Raw genomic sequence first — 23,673 nt, forward strand, 5'->3', positions numbered from 1 at the left:
ACCAAATCCTTGTGCTTTTTGCGTGTTTGCTAGGATTCATGTAAGGAGAACATAATTGTCGCATTTTATAAAAATCTATGTAAAATTGAAAGAAATTAATATAATTGAATGAAATAAAAGTTTCCATGTAAAGAATTAAGTTTTCTGTAAAACTACCAAATACCATGGATTATAACTGTGCCTTAGACTAAAAAGTCTTGCTTTAAAAATATACAAAAACCATTTTTATTTTCATTCTGGAAATTTAAAAAATCTTATACAGTTAAGCTGCTTATACAGTACATTAAATGATATTAAAGCCTGTTTCATTAGTTAAAGATCAATAGCTCAGTCTACCAAATAACAATAAAATTGATATTTTTTCTGTGAGATTTTTGCTAAACCCTTGCATTTGTTTGCATATTTATTTGGATTTGTACAAGAAGGTTAGGTGCAGGCATATTGAGTGGCCAATGGGTTAAATTAATTTAAAATTCCTTGGTGACACAAAACAAATGTTTTCCCCATTTCTAGCTCTGTTGTAGTTGATATAGGGGTTGAATGTGTCTTGTTAAATTGCTTTGTTGTTTTTTGTTTTAATGCTAATTAGTATTCCTTATACTATTGTGTGTAGTACTTAAATATGAGTAAGTAAAATTTGAATGATTTACAATCTGATTTTTTTTAATTAGCCTATAAGTATTCTACATAAAAATTGAAGAATAACATTTTTTATGAAAACAAACTTTTGAAACATTATAACAAGCAAAAGTAAAGGGAAAACATTAATTTTGATAAAGTGTGTAGTTTTTTACAATTCACAAACATTTTAATTTTACTGCATAGGTACATTTTTTCAAGAATATTATAAATGCTTGAAAATTCAATTATTGTACTTAAATTTGGAAATAATTTAGCCAAATTTTAGTTAAACATATAACAAAACTGCAGATGAAGTTAACTAAAGTTAAAACTTTTTCCTCATAGTGAATTAGAAATGTTTATTTTCTTACTTTAATTTCAATTTTTATAAAAAGATATATAAAATTTTATAAACATATTTAAGAGGATTACAGAAGAAGTGAATGAACAACAAAATAACATTCTAGCTATAAACATTACAGAGTTACAGTAATATTAGTAAAACTGCAAAATGTGTCATATGAGTCTGATCGTTTTGGCTAGTAAATCTGATTGTTGACCGGTCTCTAAAGGGTTAAGATATTTTGGCCTCACTGTGGAGGATAATTTTCGTTGAAGATCAAGTGATCTTTTTGATAGTAGTGTTAAATTGTATGTTTTTAAGTTTAATATTTTTGACTGAATATGGAGAGGGAATGCAAATGGTTGAACACCTTCACGCTGCTCTATTCTGAGTATTCTTGACCAGCATGATAATCAGTTAACAGCACAATGCACTACATAGAACCGGAGTAAACATGGGAACTTGATAGTCTACTCAAGTTTTCCAGCCCGTGTTCCCAACCTGTGCAACTGAGCACTTTATTCTCTAAATATAGCCACTCAAGGAAGTCACTGGGTCTCTAACAGCATGTAAATATTTTTATTCTGTACATGCGATTCCTGCACTCTACGAACTTCTGGAAGACACTCAGTCTTGACAGAACTTACTCCATTTCTTATTAGTTTCCTAGTGTGGTTCACTCAGGTTTATTTAAATTTACCAGTAACCACCGTATTTAGGTGGACATATTAATCTAGTTACTACTTGGAGAGACAACTGATGAGACATTGATTTCTTTATAGATAATCACTAAACTGCCATTTCTCATGTGTATGTTCATCTAACTCATTATCTTTTTTAATTGTTCCTTTTAGATTTAATAGGGGAATCAACAATCCCAGTTTGTGCTACATACAGAATTTCACTGAGTATTGGCAAAATTTTAATTATGTGCAATGTGTTCCTCAAAACTGCAAAATAAAGAATGAGACAAACCTTTTTACTATAATTTACTGATTTTTAATCTAAAATATTAAGTGTTGTAATAAATTAATTTCTGTTTTCAGGTACAATTTGAAAGGACCAAATACAGGAAAATCTGAAGTTTTTCTTGATGGTCTACCTGGGTTTCCAGATAATCTACATTCCACTGAAAAAGGAGAATTCCACATCTCTTTAGCTCTGGATATTGACAAAGGAAACCCTAGTTTAACTGCACTGCTTGGTCCTTATCCTCTTGTACGCAAGTTGCTCGCTCGGCTAACGTACCTGTTGGAATTGCCTGCATTACAGTTGAACATGTATTATCCGAATTTCAATTCAAAGGTCTACTCTTATTGGGTAAGAGTTAGTTTTGAATGAATGGTGTTTATACCGATAGTTAATGCAGATATAAGAAACATTCTAACGAAGAAATCACCATCTAAGGTTATGTATAAAGTAGTCTCAAAATAAAGTCATAACCTTGATCTCTTGACAGCAAACCCTGTTCAGTGGATGAGCGTATGTCCCCTATTCCATAGACTGTCTTTTTGTCTTGCAATTGCTTTTATTTGATAAAAGACACTCAGTTTTACCACTGATGCCAAGCAATATTCTCAGCCTCATGTCCTTTTGTAACAGTATATGTTACTGACAAATACGCTAGATGTTCTCATTGTCAAGTTACTTGTGTCATAAAATTTTAAGTTTTGGTCAAAGTAGTAAAACATCATATTTCATGTCATTTTAATATCCCTCTGAATGAATTAACAATTATTGTATTTGTTATAGTCAAAATGTTCATAAAGACAAAGTGAAAGCACTAGTTTTTTCAATCTTACTTGATCGCAGCAATGTGACTACTCTGGATTTATTTTTGTGCCAATGATACAGGGTGACATGTTGATAGCTATACTTAATGCAATAATGCCATTCGATACAATAATATCCCTGTAACTTCTTCATTCCTTTTACTGTCTTCTCTCCTGCAGCACCTGTATTATGTGAATATTGAGCAGTTCACCTTCCTTTAAGTGCAGGGTCTGAAAATTTGATCCTGTCACAGAATTGACTCCTGGAGTCTAACAGTCATGTTCATCTAACAAGATCCAAAATAAGTTGGTGACGAAGAAGCTCGAAATGAATGTACATCTCATTGTCTCACAGGTGCATAGTTAAGTACTACGTTACCAGTATTATGTTCACATTACAGAAGGATGCTACCCTAACTATTTAATTGTCTATATAATTTTGCAGTTTTAAATCATTTTCAAATAAGAATATCTTAGTGATTCATAACACAGCTATGGTGGGAAAGTCTGATTCAATGCAAATGTTGAATTTAGCTTCATTTAACCTTCACCTTGTGCAGTGTTTGAAATCACAAAAACTCCTGGAATCTAGAATCCATGTCTATTTGAAAAGATAAAAAAAGTCAGAAACGGAGATATTTTGGAAATTCTCAAACTTTTTGTTGTATCAATAACATAAATTGGTTGATTATCTATATGCTAATTGGTTGACCATCAATGCTTTTGTATTGTAGTATATTGTCATATTTTTATATTAAACTTACAAAACTTTTTTCTATTTTAATTGTATCAGTTATTTCATCAGCTTTTTCAATATGAGTCATTAAATTTTTAAATAGCTCTTCTGCACCAACTTTAAAAACCTTTCTTAGATTTTTCAATTTTGTTTTCAAATTCAACTTTAAATCTTTTACTTTAATATTTATAACTTTAGAATTCTCATCTTCTTATATATTTACTAATCTGTTTTCAATGTTATTATTAAATTCATTTCTCAAACTATTCAAGTGTATATTTTGTGAATTTCCTGCTTTTAATTGTATGCTAAATACATCAAAAATATTTTTTGAATCCATATTTATGAAGTAACAATTATTCATAATATTTTTTTAATTTGTATTTTTTGCAAGCTCATTAATACAAATACACATAAATTACCTCAAATTGTTTATTGTCTTGAATTTGAAAGCCTTTGTAATATAATTTTTTCTTAAATATTTTACTAATTCTGTAGTAAGTTTGTTTTCAATTCTTCCATGTGAATCAAAACCGTAATCAATTTTATCTTTTTTTATAATAACAAACCCAGTGAGTTACACTTCCTAAGACATTTAAACTTTCCAACTTTTGTGAGTAAAGTATCTCACATACAATTCCTCTAAAGTATCCTATTTTTAATACCTTTATGAATTTCTTATAATTTTCTGAAGGTTAATGGTTTCATTTTAAATGAAGAACGAGACACCTCTGCTCAACTTTCCTCTCCTTTTCTGTGTGATGACATTGTGAAAACAGTGGAGTAGAGCTGCTTAGTATTTCACATTCACTGTGGTATTTCTTTCTTTGAAATAAACCAGTGTATCCCTCTTCAATCTCAAAAATTATTGCAATACTTTTGGTTGACTTTTGCCTTCAGTGGAGTGCTTCTCACTGGTCTTCTCTATTCCATTGACTCCCTTTTATCGAGAGTTTCATAGTAGAGGACCATTAGTTTGATAGAAATCCTGTGGGTCAGTACTGTATCTTTGGTCTTGAAAAACTGGTCAGACAGTATTGCGGCTTCCATCCACTGTGGTTTTAGAAAATTAGGATATCCTGACAAAGTTATCAAGAACAAATTTGAATCAATCAACAAACAAAAACAATAGTTCTTTTCCTCAAAACAATTCAAAATTTGTAACCAAATTTTATCCTGGTCTTCACAAAATTAACTCAATCATGAGGACAGCATTTTTCCTATTTCGCAATTCTCAAGAAATTAAAGACCTATTTTCCAAATCTCCAAGAGTTGTATTTAAAAAGCTAACCAATATTAAACAGTTGTTGATATGTAGTGATCTTACAAAAAAGGTAAATAAAGAATCCTAATCCTTTGGTTATAAACCTTGCCAAAAACCTTGTTGTGCAACTTATAAGATCATGTCAAGAAGTACAAAATTTCAAAGTAATATAACCAATTAAGTACATCAAAGTATTATCCAAAAATAAATATCAACTGTGACACCAAAAACCTTATTTATCAATTTGATTGTAACTTCTGTGATAGATAGTATGTCAGCCAAACATTAAATCCTTCACACATAAGAGTAACTAACTGGCCATTGATTTGACATTGTAGCGACATAGAAAACCCTTTAGTCAAACATACTACAAATCATTTAGAAAATTGTTACACCTTCAAAGGCATTATTAAGATCCCTGAAATTTAAATGAAAACCTTAACAGATTAAAATTGAAAAAATGAACCTGCACACCAACTGGTACTTCAAATAAGATATCCGAGAGATCTTAAATTTGAGATAATTTAATGTTTTCTTCTTACACACACACATAATTAATTGTCATGGACCATCAGCTACTGATCTATTGTATAAATCTGTAATGTTTATTTTTCTTGTTTGATTCCTCGCTCTTTTTTTCTTACATATTTGTTGTAAGTATTTATACAGCTTATATTTATTTGAAGAAGTTACTAGATACACGAAAATGTATTAATGTTTTGTACCATTATATAATGGTTTGTTCTTGATTTATTGTTGTATATACCTTGTCCTCACATTTTCTACATAACTTCATTCTACCCCAACCTAGACTGTATTGTCATAACAACATATTCTTTTTTACTTTTAGATTGGGAGTTTTTCCATGGTGCCTCAATTCATGTTGTCACAACGTTCTAGTGTCATATTTTTCAATGAAGATGGTAAAATTACTAGGAGCCTATATGCTACAGATAAAAAAATCTGCTGTATTTCAGATTTTGTTGAATTTAACAATTTCTACTATCTGGGTTCATTCTCTAATCCATACCTGGCCAGAGTGAAGGCTAGTTAGGAATAGGTAAGTTTTTATTCTCTTCTCTTTTGAAATATTTAGATTTTCTACAAACTTTTATTTTGGTGAAACATGTTTAGCATTAACTTTTTTAAATCTTGTTTTATTGTGAAAATATCTTCTTTAGGTAACATGTTAATATGTTTTTGCAAAATTAACAAGTGCACTATATTAAACCATAAAAATATGTTTCTATGACTTTTAGGAATTAAAATCTCAGAAATATTAAAGGAACAAAAAGTCTGTTTTATTTTATTACTTAAAGTATCTAGTACAAGAGCTATCCATAACGTAGATTGTTTTTATATAAATAAAAAAACAAAGTACGAGAAAAAATTGTATTATATATATTTGAAAGTGACACTAAAATATTATTTTCAACGTAGTCACCATACAAATTCAGGCACTTATAGCAGTGAACTAGTTTTGAAATTCCAGCGTTATAAAATTCTGCCACCTGAGACTTCAACTAGGTATTCACACCCTCCCGCAGTTCTATGTCATCATCAAAGCGCTGTGTTGTTAGCCAGGTCTTCATTGCTGAAACCTGATGGTAGTCACTTGGTGCAAAGTCTGGACTGTAAGGCAGATGTGGAAACAACTCACAGTTAAAAGAATCCTGGACTTCTCGAGTCCGATTTGCCAAGTGTTGTCGGACTTTGTCATGCAAAAACAACATTTTTGAACTCAACTTTCTTCTGCGCTTGTTTTGTATTGCTCTTCTTAACTTTTGCAAGGTTTCACAATACCTCGCAGTATTTATGATTGTGCCACCTTCTAAGAAATCAACAAGAACTCCTTTCCTGTCCCAAAAAACAGTTGCCATTATCTTCCATACCGACAATGTTTGCATGCATTTCCTTAATTTTTATTGGGGGAGTGTGTGTGTCCCCACTTCATAGACTGTTATTTGGTTTCACAATTCATATGTTTTACCCAAGTTTCATCTCCTGTAATGATTTGATCAAGTAGCGAGTTACCATCTTTTTCATAAGTGTCAAAAAATGTCAGTGAAACAGCCATACATGAATTTTTATGGGTTTTTGTTAAGACTTTTGGTGCCTCTCATGCACAAAATTTATGGTAACCTAACAACTCCTTGAAATTTGAGAAAAACTAAGTGAGAGTTCTGTTATTATCATGGTCTGCTTTAATTTTCTCATCGACTTTAGAGACAATTTCATCAGTCACAATGTTTGGCCGTCCACTTCATTTGTATCATGCACATTTTGTTTTTTCTCTCTTAGGACAAGAAGCTTATAAATTGCACTTAGTCCTGTAATAATTTTTGCACTGCTTCCGGACAGGATATTCAGGATGGGTAAGGTTAGATCGTAGGAGCCGCCTCCTATCGAAATCCATGAGGAAGCAATTAGGGCACTACATCTCAAAGTCATGTCTCCCCGGAAGAAGGGGAGGCCAGCTCTGAACCAGCCTCTCCAGTCAAAGTAGGCAGGGGTGGCACACCCTAGTTGAGGCTAGCAAGAACCTCTGAGGTTAGGGAATAAACCCCACCAACTCCAACAGTCATCTTCCACAGTAGACTAGACCTATTGAATTGCCCCCATGAACCCCAGAATCTCGACTTTTGCAGTTAGTGATGTGCCGCTCCTAGACATCCATAAGGTTGCCTAGATTTAAGTGACACATCGGTTTTTGCTATGCCCAGTGGTGGGTTCAACTGGAAGGTATAAACCAGCCAGAAGTGATCCCTGCTGGGTATCATGCACATTAGTTCAGTCATTTTTAAACCTAATGCACCACTGACGCACTCCACCTTCAGAAATTACATTGTTTCCACAAACTTCACAGAATTGGCGATAAATCTCAATTGGTTTATTGTGCTTAGCCAACAAAAACCTTATTACCAACCACACTTCACAGCCTGGGATTTTAAATTGCATCGCACATTTAAAATTGACAATGGCTGCAATAGTCATGCCTCTAGCGGTTACAAAGCAAAATGTAATCTTCTTTCTAGATAACCATTTTATTTTCATTCACAGCCACTAGTGAGCAGACAGACTGAGAATATATCCATAATGAAAGGCTATAAATAAGTCCAAAATAATGTACCAGGGTACTGTTCCATCTCTTTATAACAGTATGAGTACTAATCATAAAACAAAGTAGTCTTGTTAAAACATACTGCTGCAACTTGTTAAAACTCCAGTGATATCGCAAACACCCATCTATGAACAGTGTTGTTTGGATCTCGTCTTTCAGGTGAGTTGCGATTTCCGTCAGGCAAACTTTAAAATAATGAAATTTAGTGTGCCTTAATGTAACAGTGAGTTTATCAGAAGTGTACCATGGACTGCTGGTTATAGTTGCAGCAGTGATGACAAAAATACAGTACTACTGTTTTTTTAACTCAAAACAACTAAAACATAATTTAGGTTCAAATAACATGGATAACAGTGTTCAGCAACCAATAAAGAGACCACGTGGTGAGGAACTAACAGGGTGATGTCTATTGAAGTGATGCCGTCCACATGCACAGCTGAAAATGTCCATGTAATAAACGACTGTAAAAATTGCTTAGTGAGCAATTCCAAAACATCCATCCGCTGGACATAAATATCCTTCCAGCTGTTGTACGGGTTCCGGTGTGTGGTGTTCCAATTGATTAATAATTAACAGGTGAGTGATCTTAACTGGCCATCTAAACCATCTATCCATTGGATGAATGGACATGCAGTTTGAGGAGGCCGTATTGCGGTTAAATTCAGTCCAAGCCAAGTCTACTGAAAGACTGTACCCATTTATCACACATCTATTATTAACTCTCAATGCTCTTCATGTGGACAGCTCACTTTAAATCGAAAACCATTCCATTGTACAACTCTAATGGAGCACCTGATGGTTCCCCGCTTTCTTTTCAACAACCTCAGGAACTCATTGGTTTTGTTTCTTACTCAGTGAAATTTACTAACATTTTTTTATTTTATTTCTTTTGGTTCACTACAAAAGGTAACAGAAGTATTGTGTGCTGTGTGCGCCAACATGAAACAATGCGCCGCTCAGTAGTCGTAGTGTTCCAACTCTTTCACTTGTTGGTTGCCAGTGTTTCTAATTATTTTGTTTATTGTATATAATATTTAAGTATGTTGTTTCTTACTGGTTTATATTATTACCAAATTAAAAAAGAAATTTTTGTGAGTTTCATTCAAATCTATTTTGAATTACTACATATCACTCGATTACTATGGTATATAATATCTTTACCATTTTTTAACTCATTCAATCACTAAATATTTCTAGTTTTGTTGCAGGTGAACTGTGTTTCGATTATGTGAGTTTCACCTCAGAGATGTTGCTACAACTAAGGCTGCATAAATGTTAGAACCTGAATGAATGGATTTTACTTAGAGCGATACAGTACGATGCTAACAAGATTCTTTCTTAGTTATACTTTATTTATTATCAGTATCATATTTTTATATTAAACAGGGTGGCCACTCAAAACCTCTTTCCAGTCCATTTTCAAAATAATAACAACTGTAATACTGTATTTAACCCTTACGTTGAGGGGTTCCTATATGCTGTATGGGAAATGTCACAAAGCTGTAGTGAGTTAGCAAATTTCGTCGCTAGCGATATGCGAGAAACTCTGTAATAGTTCATCACCAACACCTATTTATAGCACCTTAGTTTTTAGCTCTATGTCTTTTAATGTGTCGACATAACAGCGTGTATCTAATAATTTTCCTTTCTGTGATATATGGAAAATATATGTATCCTATTCAAAAAAATAAAGAGAACAAAGAATTACCAACACAGCGCTACCGTGAGGCAGGCTGCAGTCTACCATTGTGGGTCAGATGTCTGCAGTGTACGAACTTTTGGTACAAGACCACGATTTTACTAGTACACAAGGTTGTTTTGGTACAAGCAACAAATAAACCAAATACTCTCACCTGAACTCTACTTTTAACATTGTTTGATCTTTTGGGAAAAAAACATGCCTAAGAGTACCTTACTACTTTAAAAGGAGTCTGCAGAGATTCAGTGTGTAATGAATATATTTTTAAAACAAAAGTCATCTACTCTACCTTCCATTTTTAAATTATAGAAATGGCAGCTTATAAAATTAGCTTCCAGAATACATTCTCTTTACGTAATGTATGGATGTATATTTATAGTGAATCTATTTATGTACAACTACACAAATTATAGCCTATATATTAAATAAAAATTAGTGATCGTATGTCTACTGCCGAGCAGCTAACACACTCTCGTTGACAAATGTAGACATACAAAATATGAACTTCAGTTAAAATATTATTTATATATCACGTTATTTTGATACTGTGTGTTTCTAAATATTTTTTATACACAAAGAACAATAAAAACACGTTATAGCAATCGGTAATTTGTGTAAGTTACTGCCGATCAATTGTTCATGAATAGATGCAGCAGAATCCCAACGATGCGCCAAAAAAAGTATAGAAAATACAAATACAAAAATATCCGTCAAATATTGGATGCCGTCAAATATCATAAATTAAACTCCAGTAATATGTTAGTTAGTGATCAGTAATCGTCCGCAAATAGACTTATCTAGATTCAAGAGTCAGCTTCCATGCACCACTAGTTGTAGTATTGTGAAATCGTGAATATCCAAGAGTATTTTAACACTCCAGTTAGTATCGGAATAAAGTGAAAAGAGTTGCGGTAACAAGTATTGGAGCCAATCCGTCCATAGTAAAAATTCCAGGGACATCATAAAAGTTCATGCATAATAGATGCTTTTCCAGATTCTCATCATTAGTGGTAACCCTGGTTACAGTCCCATAAAAATATTGTTTATACAGATCTATCACACTGCCGGCCAATATATGAAGAATGCATCACGACGTTATGTGCTACAGAAGTTACCGAAGTGCGGTTAATTTGCTATCTGTAGAATAAGTGAGCACGAGTACAGAACATTACCTTTTATAGTTGACTCCAAAATACGAGCAAATTAATGTTATCAATTAATTAACTCTTAAATTTACGACCAGTTCTAGTCACAACATATTAGTTAGTAGATTATATACTTGGACGAAACACATGACGTAAGACTCCTCTTACACGTTGGACAATTTGGTTTGAATAGTTCGAATTGTCTGATTGATCACCACGTGTGTGGGGAAGACGTTCAAATAAATAGTTAATTAGAGAACTGATGAGATTTCACCAGTCGTTGTCAAACCGATGCCGTTCTAACGACGAAAACTGATGTGCGTGTTAGATGCAACGGATTGACCGTCTGCAGACTGGTAACAATTTTAAAATGCGTTTCTTCTTCTTCTTCTTCTATGGGGCGGCCTACTGCCATGCACTTAAACCTCAAGGGCCTTTTGTGCACCCTGGAAGCACATGATTTCAGCAGTTCCACAAACCGCCGAAAATAACCTATCCGGTCCTCCTGGGGAAATTCACCACCCTTGTTCAAACTACCAAAGATGGCATACCGCTTCCTTGCTATTGAAGGGCAGTTTCATCCTGCTCATCACATATTCTACAGAGCGGATCCTCCTGAAGGATGCCGACTCTGTGAAGATGCTTCCTCAGGTGACCATGTCCCGTGATCAGACCTATAACCCGAGAGGACATTGATCTATTTAGTGAGAGAAGGTCCGACGCCACTCTGGAGGAAGGTGACTGTAATAGCATTCTGCTCATTCTCGTGCCCAGATGCAACCTCCACCTTCTCTCATGTTCAGCGTGAACCCATTTCGAACCAACCCCAATGGATCCACAATGGATTGGAACTCTGCAGAATGGTTGAGGGCCCGTCATAATTGGCGCTGAGCCCCGGTTGGCCAGGGCGTGAGCTCTTTCATTCCCAGGGATCCCCCATGACCATCCTTTGGATGCCCGCCAGACAAGCTACCGCCGTCTTGGCCTCCGTTTTTGGCCACCAGACAATAGCTCCATACATTAGTGCAGGTCTAACTACGGAAACATAAAACCAGTACAAAAGCCTCGGCTTTAGTCCCCAAGACCCACCTATCACGCGTCTGCATTGAATTAAATACCATTTCCCCCTGGCGATCTTTCTCGGGAAGATACGTTTACACTGGCAAGTAAAGTTGCGAGACAATTTATACTGTCGCATAATGTGAATAAGATAAGTACTTGCTACAGCTGTATCGCTGGTTGTTGCGAGAGTCAATACAAAGTCTGTTCACTCACGAGAATGGTGTCTCGGTAATGTTAATGATTGAAATTTTAATGGCCAACACTGCTCTCCAGTTCTTGCAAACAACTGTCAGACACTGGCTGCATTAGTACTTGTATTAGCACTGCTGCAACCGTTTATACTAGCGATTTGTATTGTCGGACACAATAATTGCATAACTTTTTGCCAGTGTAAACACAGCTAGTTCAGTTGAGTTTTGGGTGTGACCGTAATATCATCACTTTCTTTGTTTTAACTTATGTAATCTGACACCAATCAGATCTTGTGTGTGAGGAGCAATTGTTCGTAGACCAGATAGAGGTTTTGGCCGCAATTTGAGCGATAAGCAGTAGGTGTTTGAACAGTGACGATTTTAATATTTTTTGTATTTTACATATGGAAAACCCTTGACACTGGCTATGACAGACATGAGTGGCAGGGTAGCATCACACAGTCACAGTCAGTGATTTTGGAGACTGAATAAATCTCAAACACAAAAACATCGCTTGTATTGTGGCTACTACCGCTCCTCCACTTTACCGCTACCGACAGGTATAGTGGCTGAGGACCGAGAAGATAGGTCGGCCGACTTTAATAAGTGTCCAATGGATTATTACATGTTTGGAGGGGGCTTGCCACGACACAGGAGAGATAAACTTCTCTACATTAGTAGAGGCATCGCAACCTTGAATCAACCAGCTGGGGCTCACTAACATGTCTCGATCTTTATTTCACAGTTTTACAGACCACGTCACAAAAAATACAATGTTTCGAAATTAGTCAGGTCCTGATTCAAGGAGCTGTCAAAGTATTTCTTGATGTCATAAGTTCTTAAGAGACAGAAAAGATGTTTTGGAGATTTATCTGGTTCTACAGGAAGATTCCTGACGTATTCCTAGTTTTCCTGGTTTTGTTAAATTCCCAGCTTAATCCTGGTCTGATGGCCACCCTGTTAACATAGTCATACACATTAGTCAACATAGCCAAAACGATGCCTATAATTCTGCTTCAATATTTGTAACTAATTATGTTTTGTAAATGTTTAATGTGATTTTTTTATTTTATGACAATTTTTTAGTTATTACTTATATTTTGTGGGTAGATTATATTATGCTTAATGTTCCCAAAATATGTTGCTATTTTTGGACTGCTAACAGTTACTTGAAAAACATGTGATATTTATGTGTTTTAAATATACAAAAAGCTAATCTTAACATTCAATATTTTATATTTGACAAAAACCACTGTTGTGGAATAATATTGAGGAAACATTATTGTGTTATCCCAATTCTACAGGAAGAGTTGGATATTCAATATTGAACAAAATATAGTAGCCAAGAGGCTAGTCTTCAAAGGCTAGCTTGTGTAAGCATTACTGGGACGATTCTGGTGCTGAAAGCTGTATTGGGATACACTCCTCTGCAGCAGGAGGTGAAAAAGACGCCATATTAAGTGCTATGAAGCTGTTGAGTTGAAAGTTGATTTAGCCTACCTCTTCAGGACTCATGACAATAATACAGAAATTTCTTGAGGCTAAAATGAAAACTTACGTGACTAAGTGCATGGTAAAGAAATACTCATTTGAGCATCACTCATCTTCATGAAAAATAGAGATAAATAGAATACAAAGGAGACTTACCCTACTATAGGTGTTCTGAAATTTCACACTGATGGCTCACACCTAGACTCTTGGGCAGGGTTTGAAGTATATGGGCCAGGAGCTAAATTGGTAATGTTCTTAAGGAAATACACTAGGTTTTCCAAGGAAAATAAATAGTATTTGAAACATGTGCCAGAAGGTTCACACAAAGGAGGCCTAAAGATGCAGAATATTAACAATTTTCAGGCAGGATTAAAGGCGCTTGACCCCTGCTCTTTTGACTACAAGGCAGTATGGAAATGCAAGAATGTACTATTGGAACTGATAAAGAGTAACAAAGTTTCCCCTGGCAGGGTGCCAGGCCATAAAGGCATTCCTGGGAATGAAATAGCTGAAACTCTCCCTAAGTTTGTCTCTAAAAGACTTTTGATAGGACCAGAGCCAGACTATGGTGTAGGCTTTTCCTATACTAAAGCTCTAGTAAATGTTTGGGAAAAGAGGAGTAGATCCGAGACTTGGAGAAAGTCCTCAGGACCAGGCAATTAAAAATGTTTATGTCTCCATATGCAAAAGGATGGTTAAGACTCCTAGATATAAGCAAGGAGGATATACAACTAGATACTTGGGGCTATGTCAGTGTATTGCTGGGATTCTGACCTGCCTCTCCAGATAAAACTCATGCTATCAGATTCTATTTTCCTGTTGAATCATATATCCGAGTTTTTCTTTTTGAAAATACAAAATATTCTCTCATCTTATGATGACAGAACTATTAATGTAGAACTGGGGCGCCAACCTAACAGGAATTTAACCTTCTTAACCGGGGATGGATGATCTTTTAAAATGGTAAGATCGCCTACAAGCAGGTAGACTACAAATGTTATATTTGAATATCCATAGTTTCTAATAAGTCAAGATAGCAAATGAGGGCCACCACGAGTGTGATAGGCAATGAATTGCGGTAGGAACAATGATGTACACACTTGCTGTTTGAGTGAGACCAGCTGCGACATTGTTCTTTACTATATTACAGTATGTTTTTAACAAAATCGATTCTGTTAAAAATAATTGTTTTATTGGAACTCCTCTGCTTTTCTTAAAAATATGACAACCATTTTCAAGGTATGTCATTATTCTAACTATCCGACAATTCATCAAAAAATAGTAATCTCTATTTAGCAAATTGGACATTGGGATTTTAAATTTTTAAATATATAGATTTTTGGCTTATTTTAGAGTATTTGCAGTGGTCTGTTAGATACCATGTGTTTTATGAAAACTATAATATTATGCTCTTAATAATATTGTTTATGTTGTAATAGCTTAATAGACATTCAGAATAAGATTATATTTCATTCTTGTAGCATTTTATTTTTTTCTCAATCATTATCACTGAATGTGTCATACCTCCCTATTAATTTCTTGTTACTTACACCTTTCCAACTTCTGAGAATCGTAGTTACATGTGTGTTATATATACATTTAAATTTTTATCACCAACGTTTTACATTGAAACTTTATATCTTAGAGATCTTCTTTAAGGTGCTTTTCCTAAATTTTTAATTTGTTTTCTTTTGAGTATACTTTAATTCTCTGGTTGTTAAAGCCTTCAATAAGGTTTATAGTTTATTCTATAAAACTGTTATACTTATTAAAATAGACCTATACAACATTGTAGTAGTTGGAGTGACATTAAAGGGTTATATTGTTTTCTTGTATTACTAACTACAACATGGTGTCATCAGAATATGATTGTAGATATTTTATAGACAGATTGAAAGTTACTTAAAATGTGATTTGCAAAGAAAACTATTCATAGTAATACTGTATACATTGTAATTTTGTATAATTTGAGTTTTTACTGGAGTATACTCAGCATACTGCACTATAAATTTGTGTTCATCTGTTGGTAGAGAATCGTTTAATCAATTTATTTGTTTACTACAAACTTGTATTTTGTATTGAGTCACTAATAGTATTATTAGTTTTTAAATACTTATTTTTACACAATTCCCTGAAAATATTTGTTTTAAAGATGTACTGTCTGATTTAGCTAAATTTTTCTGTAGAGATTTAAAAGTAAAATATAGCATTAGTAATATATACATACAGAAAATAGACATTGTTCCATAAGATGATTGCATTAGTTAATAAGACTGATTAATAATATTGAAAAGCCGAAAATACATATAAAGTTTTAATTTTTATTCCTACAAATTAATGTGGTTTGATATTAGTTGTCTCAACAAGTTAAGTTTGTTTATATGGCAAAATCACTATCTGTACCAAAGTATAGTATCCTTTTTAGGTTTTGGATTTTATTGGTTTCTTATCAAAACCCTCACTCATAATGTATGGAAAAACCCGACCTAAGATGTGGATATAAAATCCCACAAATTATAGAAGCTTTATATCCTTGTTTTCATTTCAATAAGTGAAATACTATTTATATAAGGTATAATATATCCTATACTTAAGAGTATTATGCTTGTTGCCAATGGACAATATTTTACGTTTTTCAACAAATGTAGTACATTGTAAGTTCTTACATTCATTTTATGTAAACAACCGAGATATTTTTACTACAGTGTTCTTTTATTTATTTTATTCTTGTGTGAATTGAAGCTATGCAAATACAGTATATATTAATATTTTCAAAATATGTGTTAATTTAAATTAATGAAGTAAGGAAAAATATTGCAGTTGCACAATATCTAAAAAAAAGACTTTAAATTTGCATGAAGCTTCATTTCTATATAGGCAACATCAGTTATGATGATTGTACATGTTACTCCGTAGAATTTGAAAAAATCCTATAACTCAGAGTGATATCTCAAGAATTAATTGAGGTATAAACTGGAATTTTCAATGTTATCACTAAAATTCTGATAAATTCCTCTTCTGTCTGAGTTTGTATTTTCCGCCATTTACCTCAAAAACTAATTGAGCTATGGACTTGAAATTTTACTGTAAACTCATTTCTACAGAGGCAACGTCATGTTTGTTGATGGGCATGTCTTTCTAGGGATTTGTTCATAGTGTTACTGTGAGACTTAAACATAGAAATTTATTAATCCATTATTAAATAAAATTGTAATGAATTCAAGTATTAATTAAAATAGTATAAATTGTTTAGTTCTGCATGTAAAATTTTGAATAAAATATGAAACTTAAAAAGCTCATGTTAAAAGTTACAACTAATAGAAGTGGTAAATTATTGAAGACTGTATATTTAACTCTTCTTGTGGTAGTGGGCCATTTGTATTAAAAAAGTAGTTTGTAATTAAATTAAATAAAACATATTAATTAAACTTAAACTGCACTACAATTTACCTCGTTAAATGAATTAAATGTATATCAGCCTCATAAGAAGGCTGATCTAGATTCTCTTCAAGAAAATCTTTCTCCAACTTTCTTTGGGCACTTTTATAGCTCTGTCTGTCCTTTTAAAAAGATGTGAATGCACTTGCTCATCTATCAAGTACATATATATGTATATGAATCACATTGAGTTTACTCATTACTAAGGCTGTGTTTTTACTTGCATACGTTCCTAGTTCTTTCAGCACAAGACACTTAATCTCATTTCCTTTATTTAAATTCCAAATGGTATCATATACACCCCTACCTTCATAGTTTGTAGTCCATAACACATGGATTTTGCTACCTGTGACTTTGCTACCAAATCACAGTATTAAGCAATGCATTATGATTGTGTAATTTTGTGTGTAACTTTTTTAAAGTTAGATTCAGCAAAGTCCTCGAAATATTGTTTGAGCCCACTCATAACTTCACGTATATGCATATATTGGAGATGGTAAATTTATTTATATTAGGACAAACCTAGTGACTTAAATAAATATTTTGTCATGTTTTTATGTTTGCAAAAGATTTTTAACAATTCATAAATAAAACTTTCATATTTGCACAAAACTAATTACATCTTTCTATTCCTGAAAAAGTTGTAAAAATTATGTATAAAAATAAAATTTTAATGTAAAATTACAAATTAAGTCCATTTTATTCATATTAAAAGTTTATTTAGACTATACTTTTATTATTTGACATATATGTAATGGTAATTAGCAATTTCTGATAAAAAACAATATATGAATATAAAAATAGGTACCTATTTTCAGAATAGACCTTGTGTGCTATTTTTTAAAGAAACATTATAAGTGCTATCTATTTTGAACATCAAAATTCCACAGGTATAATGTTAATTTTATATTGTAATAATTATTTAGTTGGTTTATCAACATATCTTGTATTATGATTATAAATGTAGTGTTAGAATAATGGAGTTTTTTCTCAATTTTGATTTTAAATCTTATTTACTGGATAAGATTATGACAATTACAGGCATATACTTGGTAAACTGTGAATCTGAGATGATCTTAGTTTAATTTTGCTAAATGGTTGTGATTTTTTTCAATAGTTTCTTGTTAAGTTTCTCCTGTTTTTTGTTAGTGAATAAACATTTTTATAATCTTGTATCTGGGACTGATTACTTTCCTTTATTTAAGTAAGGCTCAGTTTATATCTTTCTTACATACTAAGATGGCAACACATACTTATTCGAAAGCTGTTAATAACCATTTGGTTGCCAATTCTAAAAAATGAACTAAAAAGAAAACCAAAAGTATCAAACAGATCAGATATTTGTAATAAACCAATGCGGAGTCACAATATAGTTTTAAGAAGTTCATCTAGCATGAACCAATAATAACAAAAGGGCCCATTTCTGTCCCCCTTCCTTTTTTTTCTGCCATCTTGTTTTTGTCTGCTGTGACGATTGACATTGGCTAGTGCCCTCTGGTCAGAGGTAGGTGGTTGGTAGACGAATGCAGACGTATTGTGACCTGTATTCTGTAGTTCAGTTTTAATGATTAGTAATCAACCTCTCTTCAAAAATCCTCAATGAAGCGGAAATATTAGTTTTATCCAAGGGTTCAAACTTTTCTGAGGCGCAAAAATCGGTAAAGGCACTAGATTTTGTAACTGGAATCGAGTCGGCTGTTTCACAGTTATCTGAGGAACAGGGTGACCGGTTTCGTTGTGAGGCCAGTCTTTTACTCAGGAAAATTCCTCCCACAAAACCCAATTTGACAATAGAGGAGAAAAAGGCCATGTCGATCCTTGGGAAAGACGACACGGTCAAAATCTTACCAGCCGATAAAGGCAACGCTACTGTAGTACTTGACTCAGTAGCGTATAAAGAAAAGATTGCGGGAACTTTAAATACTGGCAAATATACAGTTTTAAATAAAGACCCGACCCGATTCATTTGAACGCAAAGTAGCAAACACCTTAAGAAAACACAAAGAATTTTTTTCAGATAAATTTAGATCTAAATTAACTCCTTACCATTCCAAAATCTCCCATATGTATGGCCTTCCCAAAATCCACAAACCTACCGTCCCTGTCCGGCCCATCATTAGTTCTCGTGATTCGCCTTGCAGGGATTGTCGAAAGTCCTCTTGGACATCTTAACACCATTGGTAGGAAAAACTGACTCTTTTATCAAAAATTCCAAGGATTTTGTAGAGAAGTCAACCTCTACAACTGACAAACTAGTAATTTTTGACGTTGAAAGTCTATTTACAAATGTACCAGTTCCAGAATCTCTCGAAATTATTAAATCACGTCTCAAAGAAGACCAAACATTAAAGGATAGAACTCAACTTTCCGTGCCAATAATTATGGAACTGTTAGAACTATGCACTCAATGCAATTATTTTGAGTTCGATGGGTAAAATTTACATTCAAGATGAGGGGATGGCAATGGGTTCTCCACTGTCTCCTATTTTTGCCAATATTTTTATGGAGGAATTTGAGCGAAAAGGTTTGGCTTCAGCTCAGTTCAAGCCAAAGACTTGGTGGAGCTATGTGGATGATACCTTTGCTATTTTTTCTCATGGAGACATTGAATTAAATAAGTTTTTGAATCACATTAATAGCATTTCTCCTTCCATCCGCCTCACAATGGAAGTGGAAGTCCAAAACAAGCTTCCCTTTTTGGATGTGTGTGTATTAAGAGATAGGGATGTCCTTAAGACAACTGTTTTTCGAAAGAAAACACACACAGGAAAATATTTAAATTATCAATCCAACCATCAAAAATCTGTCAAAGAAGGAGAGCAAAGAGCTTGTGCTCAGATAAAGATGGATGAAAAGAGGAATTTAAGAAAGTTAAATCGGATCTCAGAAGCAATGGATACCCTCAATTAGTAATAAATATGTGCAAACGAACCAGAAGAATCATTCCTGAGTCAGAAAAACAGAATTGTGATTAATTTGCGTTTATGTTGATTCCTTTTGTGCCGGGATTATCGGAGAAAATTAGAAGAGGTAGAAAGTACATTAAAACACACAATACTCTTAGACAAAGTCTCGTAAAAACAAAACCAAAAGAAGGCACACAGGATTCCAAAAACTGTTTTTATAGTATAAAATGTAGTTGCAATAGGGAATACATAGGCGAGACAAAAAAACCACTATAGGTAAGGATAAAAGAGCACAAAGAAAACACAAGAAAGGGTCTCACAGAAAAGTAAAAAATTGCACACTATTGTTGGTGCAAAGACAATCATATGAATTGGGATGAAGCCAACATGATACATCGGGCGGGAACCACATTTCATCAAAAGGAAACTAATTGAGGCAACATACATTAAAATTGGCAGACCAACCAATCAGCCAACCATCAGTTAAGATTAGGCCGCTTTGGTTGCCAATTCTAAAAAATGAACTAAAAACGAAAACCAAAAGTATCAAACAGATCAGATATTTGTAATAAACCAGTGCGGAGTCGCAATATGGTTTTAAGAAGTTCATCTAGCATGAACCAATAATAACAAAAGGGCCCATTCCTGTCCCCCTTCCTTTTTATTTCTGCCATCTTGTTTTTGTCTACCGTGACGATTGACATTGGCTAGTGCCCTCTGGTCAGAGGTAGGTGGTTGGTAGACGTCTGCACGTATTGTGACCTGTATTCTGTAGTTCAGTTTTAATGATTAGTGTTGTGTATGGTTTTTTATTAAGTGCCAAGTTTTATTATGTTTTTAGAGTTAGTTAGTTTGTAATTATGTATTAGGTTAGTTGTTTACCTGAGGAGATCAGATTGCAGATCTCGAAACTATTGTTACTGATTTCTTGTTTCACTGAACGATGGCAAATGTCCGGAAAAATCCTATTTCCTTTGCATTGATATTAGTCTCCCATCAAAACTTTTCATGAAAAATATCATGATTAGGTCGTTCAAGACGAGGAGCTTAAAAAAATCCTTTAATCTAATGAAAGCCAGTTTTCTAAAATGGATTTTGAAATCCAACAGAAGCATTTAACTTGAAGGTTTTTGACCTCATAACACGATTGACATGATCCTTTACCCCAGGAAAATATTGCTTTTATAGATAGTCTAACCATGGTGTTAAGGAGAAAATCAATTCATAAACAAATAATTAAAAAAGTTAAGAAGAGTTTACTGTGAGGCATATGATTTTTCCATTAGTTGCAACATGTATATGAAGTTATTTTTTAAAGGTGATGGAAGCAAAAGAATTAAAATGGCCGATCAGAACCACAGCCTTGATCTGAAAAGGTAATATGTGGCTGTGTATTCTCAATGCGAGGGAAAATGTCTACCAGAATCGGATTAGGCAGTCTAGTTGCCCGCATAAATATTAGTAGGAGTTCTAACCCACTAAATTGGAAAAATGACTCGATGTTTAGCTCGAGTTTAACTCGATGATGAAGCTGTTTATCATCGTTTTAATTACATTTTACCATTACGTAGTAACCCTATGCCATGGTCTGTATAGACACGGTGCTGGACTTCAGAGTGTGTTTTATAGTTTTGGCAGGTGAATCCCATCTATCCAGACAAAACTCAGTTACCCAATAGTGAATTTATAATTTTGTGTGTTTATTGTTATGCTTCGGTAATCCATAAAACAAAATAAATAGCAGCAAATTAAATCAACATCACTCTGAAGTCATACCAAAATGGAATATTTGAACAAAATGTCAAATCTATATTCGCCATGAGTATGTAGTTTTTAAAAACATTTCACACTGGTGAGGTTGTGATTAAGAGCGAGATTGAATGTAGTGTTTCAATTTTGTAGATGAAGTACAGAATTTTTCAAATTTCCTTGATAGAATATTATAATTTGGCTTAAAGTAAAGGAAATTCATTACCTGTAATTAAATCTTGTTATTGACATTCTGTAATTGAATGATTCATGATTGGTTATCATGATTCTGTATAAATTTGATTTTGTGGATAAGGGGAAAGTTACAAATAGTTAAGATTTGTAATTTTGAATAAGATGCCCTGTTATCTTGAAGTTATTTTTATTTAATATGATGTATTTTTAACTACATGAAGTGAAAAGGTTTAAAAACAACAATCCAAATTAAAAAGTAAATGGTTTGTGCTCGTGAACTAGCAATCCTGAATATTTGTACGATATTGTAACAAATTTTGCAATGCTAACATACTATGCAAAGGCCTAATGTGCATGTTACAAGATACATCAATTATATCAGAATTGCATCCTACTTTGTGTGGGATCAATTTAAAAACATCTATAAAACGAAACCCCAGTGGATTAATGACCTTAGGGACAGAATAGTAGCGGAAATTCAAAAAATTCCATGTGAATCCATACAGCGTGCCATTTCAAGTTTCTACAATAGGCTTGGACATTGTCAAACCGTCCTGGGACAGCAGTTTCAACATCTGATATAAAAAACAGGTTAGTAAGTTTTAGCTGTATATTATTGCTTAAGGTAATTTATTGTACTTACTAGTGATATTGTAACTTTATATTAAAACAATTTTAAACTGCCCACCAAAAAGCCCATTTTGGAGAAATTGTTCGCTTTTGTTTCCTAGAGGGGTGTCCTACTTTGTCCATTGAAGGTTGAGCAGAACGCGTATGACAGGTTGGAAGTCTTGTCATTTAAATTTTTGTTTTTTGTCGAGAATTGTAGTTTTGTAATACCGGTGATAGAATGCACTAGAGCACCAGTGCAACTTCTGAGACCAGTCTGCAAATTTTGTTCTGTGTAATGTTGGAACTAATAGGAGTTTATTTCTTTGAAATAGTGATTATATCTATTGTAGCAGTCCCGATTCACTCAGCCTAGGGCGGGGTCTATAAATCTTACCAAACAGATCTGAATCTCTGGGAACCTTTGTTCATTAAAAAAAAGAAAAGGGCGCCACCTTGTTTTCCTCAGTTTGGGGTATTAGGGCCAGAACAAGGAAAAGACCCGTTACTGAATTTGCCAAGATGGGATGTTAAAGACCAACCAACACGAAAAGAAAAAATTAATGATAATAGGTATAACCATTAATAATAATTACTAACATGAACTAAACAAACAAACAAAATCAATTAATAAATACTAAGTTAAACTATTAACCTTTAAGTAAAATTACGAACAAATACATTGGCTGTTAAATGAAAGGCGACGTATTATAATGACTTTTGGTTTATTATCGCCAACAGGAAACTCAGCGTTCCAACAAGTACAAGACAAATCAAATGCGAGATAATAAATGTCTTAATACTAAACCAGATTAGAAGAATAGAATATAAGTAGTTAATACCTTGGCCGGCCGCTAAAGCTATTGGAATGGTTACACAATACACAATAACAAATAAGTCAATAACTACACATACATAACAGATGTAATATATATAAAGGTAAATCTGAATGGCATTAACTAATTATTAAAAAAAAACTACGCCTGCGCAAAAGCTCCTTGTAGCTGAAGTCCAGTTATGCACAAATATGTCCTTCACCAACGGTTAACACTGTACAATAAAGTTCGTAGCGACAATTTCGCAAAGACAGGTTTGTGTTGCCTCAATTATATAAATTACTGGTACCAGTTTATGAGGTAAAATTGAAGTTCTACTTATCAATTCACAGTTCATCTGGTGGAACGACCAGCACAGCGGTAGGTAGGTAGCACCAATGCAGCAGGTGATCCAGGTATGTAGGCAGCAGGTAGGTTAAGTCCACTGGCATATGCACACAGCATGTACAGCGTGCAGGTACAGGTACAGCGCAAGTGTAAGCGTGAGGTTAAGCT

At 33.7% G+C, this 23,673-nt stretch overlaps 1 protein-coding gene across 4 annotated transcripts in view; it reads left to right on the top strand.

Annotated features, from left to right (window-relative positions):
• The window catches only part of LOC124371990 (adipocyte plasma membrane-associated protein-like), a 32,893-nt gene extending 22,346 nt beyond the window's left edge, over positions 1-10,547 (top strand). For 3 of the 4 annotated variants that reach the window (XM_046830371.1, XM_046830364.1, XM_046830386.1), the window contains 3 exons: positions 2,011-2,284; positions 5,587-5,796; positions 9,066-10,547. In XM_046830371.1, the coding sequence (XP_046686327.1) occupies positions 2,011-2,284; positions 5,587-5,790 (478 nt within the window). In that variant the 3' untranslated portion in view covers positions 5,791-5,796; positions 9,066-10,547. Of the gene's footprint in view, positions 1-2,010; positions 2,285-5,586; positions 5,797-9,054 lie in introns of all 4 variants that reach the window. The other variant, XM_046830378.1, reaches the window with a different exon arrangement.
• The last annotated feature ends 13,126 nt before the right edge of the window (positions 10,548-23,673 follow it).

The sequence above is a fragment of the Homalodisca vitripennis genome, chromosome 1, assembly GCF_021130785.1.
Source record: "Homalodisca vitripennis isolate AUS2020 chromosome 1, UT_GWSS_2.1, whole genome shotgun sequence".
NCBI lineage: Eukaryota > Metazoa > Arthropoda > Insecta > Hemiptera > Cicadellidae > Homalodisca > Homalodisca vitripennis.